At 38.6% G+C, this 9,054-nt stretch overlaps 1 protein-coding gene across 1 annotated transcript in view; it reads left to right on the forward strand.

Moving 5' to 3' along the window:
- Positions 1–5,482, forward strand: part of syn3 (synapsin III) — a 108,286-nt gene extending 102,804 nt beyond the window's left edge. The window contains exons 11-14 of the mRNA XM_053508452.1: positions 2,920–3,051; positions 3,169–3,211; positions 4,348–4,495; positions 4,725–5,482. Coding sequence (XP_053364427.1) covers positions 2,920–3,051; positions 3,169–3,211; positions 4,348–4,495; positions 4,725–4,848 — 447 coding nt within the window. The 3' untranslated portion in view covers positions 4,849–5,482. The remainder of the gene's footprint in view (positions 1–2,919; positions 3,052–3,168; positions 3,212–4,347; positions 4,496–4,724) is intronic.
- The last annotated feature ends 3,572 nt before the right edge of the window (positions 5,483–9,054 follow it).

Raw genomic sequence — 9,054 nt, forward strand, 5'->3', positions numbered from 1 at the left:
CTGCGGTTATGAGTAACAGGCAGAACCTCCCCGCTGCTTCGGGAAGGCCCCAGTGCTTTAACCACCAGCTTTGCGAAAGTCCTTAATGGCAATTTAATACCCAAAGAGCTGTGCGGTCACGGCCGTGATAAATGAATGATCGTTTGTTTTTCGGCTTCGTTTCGTAATCAGAGCAAACCTCCCGGGATGAAATACGGAGAGCTCCTTAAAGCCAGCTTTTTATAACCCGAACGTTTAAACTGATCGTACTTCGATTTAAAGATTGGAAGGAGTCAGGATTTTGACGTCTGCTTGAAAAGTGCACTATGGGATGAGATGGAAAGATTTAAATTCAGAAAAAAAGAAAGCCATGCATATTGTTCAAATCCCCAGAGAGAATATTAGAGCAATATTTTCGAAGCGCCTCTCTGCTCCAGCCTTTCCTCACTCCACCTCTTCCTCTCTTTCTTGCTCTCAGCAGCTTGCGAGCTCTTCCTCTGTCCCAAACTTTGTTTACACCAGAGAACTGCTCACATGTAAGCGAGCGGGCCAAGACACGAGTCTCCCACGTCTACCTTTCCTTTCGGCCTGTGTCTCCGTCTCCTCAGCCGTTCACTCATCTGTTTTGCTGCCCATGTGAGCTGACACACCTCTTTCCCAGTGTGAAATGCAGCCCCAGGCACATGTACTGCATGAGTCACTGTTGTGGGACAAACTTTACAGCCGGTCTCTTCGCTTTGAGCCCATGTGATTTAAAACTTTCCGACCGTAGCGCTGCCATGCAGCCGTCACGCTCTGCCTCAAAACACCCAGACCTGATCCCAGGCTTCTTCCTTGGTTTTCTTTTATTAGGCCACAGTAATCCTAAGTAAAGCTAAAACCCTCAGCTTTATTATTATTTTTTTTTCATCTCTTTAAATGTCTCAAGTCAGGAATGTCTTGTTTGTGACACTAATTATGTATTTTAGAAACTTTTTATTTCACACTCCAGCTTGAAGAACGCATACCATGCTCATGATGTCACTGTTTTCTCATCCAGAATCTTGCTCTGTATTCATTTCAAACTAGGATGAATATAATCTCCTAACAACACCAAAATACAGAATAAATGTGTGCCTTCTTACCTTATGTAATCTTGAAATCTAAAGATTAAAGATTCTATCACAACCATCATCAACCTTTTTCAGGAATCTGATCTACACTGGCACTTCGATTGGATCGGACAACACGAGCCAGCCTTCACTCCCAATGTGTCGTCCGTTCACCGATTCTCCTTCCTTGAATCACTTTTGGTACGTCCTGACCATTGCACACCGGGATCATCCCACAAGAGCTGCGGTTTTGGAGTTGCTCTGATCCAGTCCTCCAGCCATCACATTCTGGCTCTTCTTAAAGTAACTCAAATCCTTACGCTTGCCCATTTTTTCAGCTTCCAACACATCAACTTCAAGAAAAAAAGGTTGCCTAATATATCCCACCCACTTCTAGCCGCCATTGTAACGAGATAGTTAACCTGTAGCTACGTGAGAAGGGCAAAATTGTGATGGCTAGACAACTGGGTCAGAGCAAGTCCAAAACTGCAGCTCTTATGGGATGAGTGGTCAGGACATACCAAAAGTGATCCAAGGAAGGCAAACCAGTGAAACTGGTGACAGGATCATGGGTGACCACGTCTCACTGATGCACGAACGGGGTGAAGGCTGGCCCGTGTAGTCCGATCCAATAGAAGATCTAGTGTAGATCAAATTAAGGAAAAGGTTAATGCTGGTTTTGACATGAAGGTGTCAGGACACACAGTGCGTTACTGTTGTGGTGGCAAAGGAGGGACTTACTCAATAATGGTATGGCTGATCAGTGTATATACACAGAGTCAGAAACCAAAAGGTTCTCCTTTCATCTTCTGTTACTTGTTTATTATCGGGGGTGGGGTGGGCGTGTTTGTATTCTGATTCAGTGATGTTTCACTAATTTTTTTTTCACACTGATTTCAAAACTGATTTTTTTGTAATTATTATTTTTTATTGTACTGTATATACGGTGTGTTAGCATTCAAAATGACAAAATGTTGCAGTTCCTCAAAAATCCTACAGGTGGTGCTTTTTACACTATAAATGAAACATACAGCATTTTTTGCTAAAGCCATATTCACACAGAATTAGTATTAACCGTTGGACCTCTAGTCATTTGTAATAATTGCGGTGATTGTCTGTGATCTTAATCCTGTGCAAATCTGCCGTGTTTGTAATTTATAAGGTAAAAGACCCCCACAAAAGACCTACCAGAACCTACCAGAAGATTTCGCAGAACGCAGAGGTCCTGCGCTAATCCTGTGCGAATAGGGCTTAAGTTTGTCTAGAACTGTAACAAAATCTGAACCGCAATACGAAGCAAATTGGCACCTGGATGTCTAACACCTAGGGTAAGTTAGCGTTCCACCTCCTGTACCAAGACACAGGACACAGAAACACAGTGTCTAAATCACAGGAGCAATCCAGAGACCCTGGTTGTGAGGTGGTGATCCTCATTGTTGATCCTATTTTAAAAACATATACAGCTAAATATTTGAGATATATGATTAACGTGATATTTTTTTTTCTTGATATGCTGGTTTTGATTACGTATAAGGTTGCATACATGGGGAAAACCAAAGAACTTTAGAAACAAAAGAGATGTATTTTTAAAAAATGATCGCCAAAAGTTGATTTTGCTGAAAATCTGTAGCAGAAGTCCAAATATACAAGCATAAAAATATAACCTGGCTTAAATGGTTTAATTCAACTCTGGAACTGTGCTGATATTTACTGACTTTGAGCTCATCAGAAGCTGCAGGTTTTATAGAAAACTTTTTTTGTAAACACTGACATCATGTGGTGAAACCGAGGTACTGCAGTCTCTGGTCTCTTTGTAAAGATTCTGGGATTCTGATCTGGTTTGTTTCAGGTGATGGACAGCTCCATGCCTCTGATTGGGGAGCATGTGGAGGAGGACAGGCAGCTCATCGCTGATCTGGTCATCAACAAGATGGCTTTTGCTCTGCTGGGCATCACCTCGCCCCAGTCTTCCAATGCCAAGGTGCTCAAACAAACCCCACTGCTGACGCACATTGTTGCTTAACCATCATATATATACAGTATTTACATAAATGTGTATATGGTTAATGGTTAATATGTCACTTTGTCTCTTGTCTAGACGCAGCCCGGTCCTCAGACGACTCAGCCGAGACGAGCTCAAGGTGAGTTACAAAGAAAATAAAAATCACCACAAATTCTGGTGATATTGAATCAAGCCATCGGTTCTGGTAAAGTATTAGAACCCACTAAAGCGCCACAGTACCTAACCTGGTACTCAGTCAGAATGGGAATCACCAGTCACCACCCGATACAATCTCATCACGATACCTAGGTATCGATTTAATATGTACTGTATTACGATTTTGTAATCATCATGATTTTATAAATATCCTTATTTGATATTACACTTTTTCTAAACGAATTTTACCTTAAATGTAAAAAAAAGTTGTCAAAGCTGGCAGATTTTATACCTTAGCATTATTCAATAGCTTTACAACTGAATTGGACATGACTAATTAGATGTAGCCTGTTCATTATAACACTAGTTTTCTCCCTCAAAATCCAAGTGCAGCATTTAAACAGTACAAAGTTAAATACATTAAATGCAAGATTTTAACATTTAGCTTCAAATGTAAAAAATTTTTACTGAGCAGAAAATATCTCTGTCGTCCGCCATAATTATTATTTTTAAAGAAACTTCACTCCTACTACACAGGATGTCGGTGTGGGAATAGTTTAGAGTGCACCACCTGCAGGATTAGAAAGAAGCAATGTCATTTTTCCATTAAAAAAATCTTAAGCGTGTGTCGAGCACAGTTTTTTGTAAGTGCATACAGCTTCTAAGGCTAATAATTAGCAATTGCAGTATTTTGAGACTGGTGTAAACATGGGTTTAGACTAATTCGCTTGTAGAGTTAGAAGAAAAAGGCAGAACGGAGGCTTTTAACATGCACGATTTGTAAATAATAATAATAATAATTTAACGCAGTAAAAACGCGTTTCTGTTGCACCATTTGGAAGGTCGTGCACTCGGCACAGAATCAGTTGAGTTCAAGGCTGATCAAGCTAAAGACCAGCCAATTCCATTCAATAAATCATTGAAAAATGGATTTTGGAGTCAGTGTGGCGATACACCAATCGGCGGACAAATTCATTATTTATAACTCAATTGATTTTCCCCCCATCCATGGATACTATAGTAATACTATGGTAATGCTATGGTATATTATACACATATCATATACAGTATGTACAGTATATTAACAGTATACACTACTCTCTATGTGTTTGTGTGCAGGAGGTCCTCGCTCAGGCTCTGCCTCACCGTCTCAGCCTGCGCAGCCATCTCCACAGCGAACTCGGTCTGCCAACACCTCTCCCAGTCAAGCGTTCCAGCCCGGCCCAATCCCAGCACCCTCCTCTCAAAAACAAGCACCACAGCTCAAGTAAGCTGTATACAAATGTATGACAGGACGTGCTATATTTATTTGTTAATTATATCAATTATTTGTGATTTATTTGTGAACGAAGCCAGCACCCAGATGTGTGAGCCTTACTGACAGCTGGATGGATGGGGATAATAAAAAAATAAAACAATCTAAGCGAGTTCTTATCTTCGCGGTTGTACTCCGTAACCCATCATGAGTAACACGGTTTACACGTGCTATCTTTCAGCAAGTCTCAGTCTCTCACAAACACCTTCACGGAGACGCTGAGAGCAAACCCAGCCGACGACGAGGCCAAAGCCGAGACCATCCGCACCCTCCGCCAGTCCTTCGCCAGCCTGTTCTCCGATTAATACGCTCGCTCACACGTACACCAAGATCTGCACTTAGATTGAAGGTTGTTGTGAAGGTCAGTAGAGTCAAAGTCTTGACCTCATGACTGAGAGGAAGTGCTAGAAGTTGGTGTCAGTACTTGTGATTGCCTGTAATTCTTTTCAAACCTTTTACTTTTTGATGATTTTAGTGTTTGCCTTTTTTTTTTCTTTTAACCATAATATCTTTACGGGGAAGATCCACCATAAATGAAAATCAAACTTGTCTGGTATATTTAGTTTCAGATATTGTTCTTTGTTTTTACTTTCGTACCTTAAGCGTTTAACATCAGGGTTCCTCCGGTTCCTGATGGTTTGACATCACATCTGGGGTGATTACTCTGCTCTAAGACTCCGGATTTAATACACTCTCTGGTCTAGACTACAGGAATCTGGACCTCTCCTCTACTAACTGCTTTTGTCCAAAACAGTGGTTCTTCTCAACCTTGGTCCTGAACAACCCCATGTTAGTGTTTTCTCACTTCCCATTAACTAATCAGCTAATTAACAGCCTGAAGTGGGTGTGATAGAGCAGAGGGAACACTAAGGCCTTGTTCAGACTGTCTGTCCAAATCCAATCAAAATTTTTGCCATATTCAGATTGGAATCGGTTTGTCTCTTGTAAATCTAAAAAAAACATTAAAGCTGATTTTTGCACATCCAGAGGTGGTGTGAAATCCGATTCCTGGATCCATAGTGGAAAAACCGAGCGGGAAGACGATGAAAGAAATGCAGATGGACATACCGCAGTAAAGCCTCCTGCTCTTTCTAAAAACAAGGTTAATTTAGCTGCATGGGAAATTTGAGGGCGTGGCTTTTACAGTACATAACGGTAATAGAGCCAAAATCCCCTTGAATTTTCTGTAAGCCGAGATAACCCATGATTTCAGGAAGTGCGTCTGGCTTAATTGCAGTATGGAACATGGAATGTCTGATAGCACTTTTAATAGGATGCATGAGGACAGGCGAAGATGGAGGGAATGTACAGAAAAAGGGCGAAATATCAGATAACATCACGCTGAATTTGAGTGAAATCCGATCTGATCACGTATCCGATCCTAAATATTAGATATGTAAATCGAATCAGATGTGCAGGACCAGGGAGGAGAACCACTGATCTAAAATCATGAAAGGACTTCCTGTGGAATCAGCAACCATTATCCATTAACCATTATCCTAGCGTCTCCTTTCAAACAAATTCAGTTGATTAACTACAAACTAATTAACTGCTTTAAAAAAATGTATTTGATTGAATTAATAACATTCTGTTTAAACTTTGTAGCACATTTCAAAAGTAACTTTGGTTTTGTAATGTCAGCATCCGTACCAGTGTAGCATAACGTTGACTGTTTATCCGTTTCAAATTTATCGTCTTATGTTATCAATATTGCTTTATGATTCAATTAGTGATTAAATTAGTGGACAGTTATGATCTACAGTAATCCTTCAAGCCCAGGACGCACTATGATTTACACCAGGCAATATTCCACAGTGGGTCTCCTCCTCTTTGTCTTACATTACAAACAAATCTTCCCTTTATACATGAAGTATACTTGACAGTGTAAGTACTGTAAATACTGTTTTAGTTATTGACCATTCATTTCATCGCATCTTTGGGATTCCCTAATTTTTTTTTTTTTACGTAATGGAAGGAACAAACAAACAACAAATAAAAGGAAAGATAATAATGACCAGTGAGTTCAATTCAAAAGCCATCAAATCATGGACATACCGAGGCCTTGATTTACTAAGATCATTAAAACTTTGTGTGTGTGTGTGTGTGTGTGTGTGAGGGGACAGAAAGGCGGAGTGTGTTTTATAAGGAATAATCGCATGAATTGAAGTAGGCGTAGAAACCAGTATGGAAATGATGTGCTCACAGAGTTCATGAGAATCTCACAGTGAGTTGGACTGAAGGTGAAGCTCTTCACACAGGTGGAAGAGCCACGGAGTTGTGATTCAAATTCGAATTTAGGCAAAGATTTGCACTACTGAGAAAAAAGAAATCATGAATGCAAAATGGAAAAAAGTTTACATTGTTTTCATTGGATAAACAAGAATGAAAACCTTATCAAAGCCTCTATTTAAATATTTACATCTTCATGCATTGAGTTATTATTTACTTAAGGAATATAATATAAGATTTTTTTGTTTTTATATAAAAAACATTTAGAGAAGATGAAGTATAATCCTTAATAATACACCTAATGAATAAAATCCAGTAAACCATACAATTTTGTCTTAATTTAAAGAAATTAAAATTTTTCTAAATTGATGCTGCATTCAGCTGAGGCTCATAAGTTTTTACCCCCAGCACCCCAAGATTCCTTGAATTAGGCGCATGATGTCATATGACATGACCGCTCACAATAAAAAAATAAAGAAGTCAAATATTTCAAATGGTCTAAAATTGTAAGATGATGTAGTTTATAGCAAAATTTCCTTGAAACTATTTAAAATCTAAATATAGTTGCAAGCAACGTTGAGCGGGCCCAAGCACCCTGCGCCATCCAGATAACTTGAATGCAGCTTTAGTACATTTTCTTTTTTTTATTTTCTTTTTTGGTTCTGAGCTTTCACGCTGTGATGATTGACTCATCCGCCTCACATTGCCATATTTTATACTTTCAGATATTTATTTAAAAAAAAAAAAAAACATATGAAGAAATATTTTGGTCATGCACTTCTTCTTGCAAGATGCAATTCTCTGTAAGCTCTCTTAGTAAATCAGTCTTCCCACTCATACACACTGACTCATACACACTCATACCTTTAGGAAATCAGTACCTGAGTGTTTTTACTAAATTTAGATTTAAAGCAAAAAAAAAAGATCATAGGACGAATAGATATGAACAGTGTCATATCGCATTCTCGAGGATGGCGTATTAGGGCCATTGAAGGTTTAAAAACAAAAAGAAAAAACATGCTGGGGTGAAACATTTCTAAATGTGAAAGACCTTTTAAGTTTGAAGTCACAAATTTAGCAAGACAAAAAACTCTAAAGCAGTTAGGCGACAGTCTCACTCCTTACTCAGTGCTGACATCTAGTGGCAGAGAAGTGTCTCTCTCACAAAGATGAAGGCGAGTTTTCTTTGATGTCAAGCACAGCACCTGCGAGGTGGTGATCTTAGCATGCTTTACACATAAAATAATCTGTCTTCTACCATTTTCATTCATTTGACTATGTAAGCTTACCTGGTGCAGACATGTTCCTGTTGCACCTCCTCACTTACTTAGGGGGAGGGGTTTGTGTAGCACTCTGGGGGTGCCTGGGCCCGTCCAACCAAAAAAAGTTCTTTTTTTTTTTTTATTTTGGTAACCTTTCTAGGTTTTCCTTTCATAAATTTTAGTGTTAATTTTGGAGTAAAAAATTGAAGAAGAAAGAAAATTAGTTGGTTTCTTATTAATTTGCGACTTCAAACTTGAAAATTCTGCATTTTAAACTAAAAAATGTACCCGTTACCCCAGTTTTTTTTTCTTTTACCTATGACGGCACTAATATTCCGACGTCCTTTCTTTTTCTCTGTGTGTATCGTTTCATTTCCGTACTGTACAAGAAGTATTTTGTGATCATGAAATATTACGTTGCCTGATAATATGATAATATAAGTAGCTTGGTTTATTATTGACTTGTGGACCAAAATCTGTGTTCATGTTTAAAAAAACAAAACAAAAAAGAACAGGTTAAAAAAAAAACCTCAAACTTTGCAATGTTCCTGTTTTGTTTTTTTTGTTTTTATTGGGAGAATGCCTAATGTCAGTGTGCCGTGTCGGTTTCCTCTGTAATTTACAAGCACGTTATGAAGTGCAATGAAAAGCCATAAAATACTTGTAGTAAAGAGGAACTGTTCCATGTTTGGTGATTTATTCGTTCCATGTTTAGGCACACACTGCTAAGTTTCATTTCTTATCTATCTGATATAAATCTATAATAACAGAAGAATTATTCATACAGTATGTGCATTATATGTAATATCTCTACATTTCTGGACAGGCCAGTCTGTCAGGTTATGGCGGAATAATAATCTCGTATCTGGATCCAGTCAAAGCAATTGAATGATTTGTTCAGTATAACTTTGACGTGGTCTTGTGTATCATTTTTTTTTTTTAATTACCTGTACTGTATAACTAATAATATATTTAGTTAACTTTAGTTAACTTTCAGTGTATTTATCAATCCTTGTTAGA

The sequence above is a fragment of the Clarias gariepinus genome, chromosome 12 (genome assembly GCF_024256425.1).
Source record: "Clarias gariepinus isolate MV-2021 ecotype Netherlands chromosome 12, CGAR_prim_01v2, whole genome shotgun sequence".
NCBI lineage: Eukaryota > Metazoa > Chordata > Actinopteri > Siluriformes > Clariidae > Clarias > Clarias gariepinus.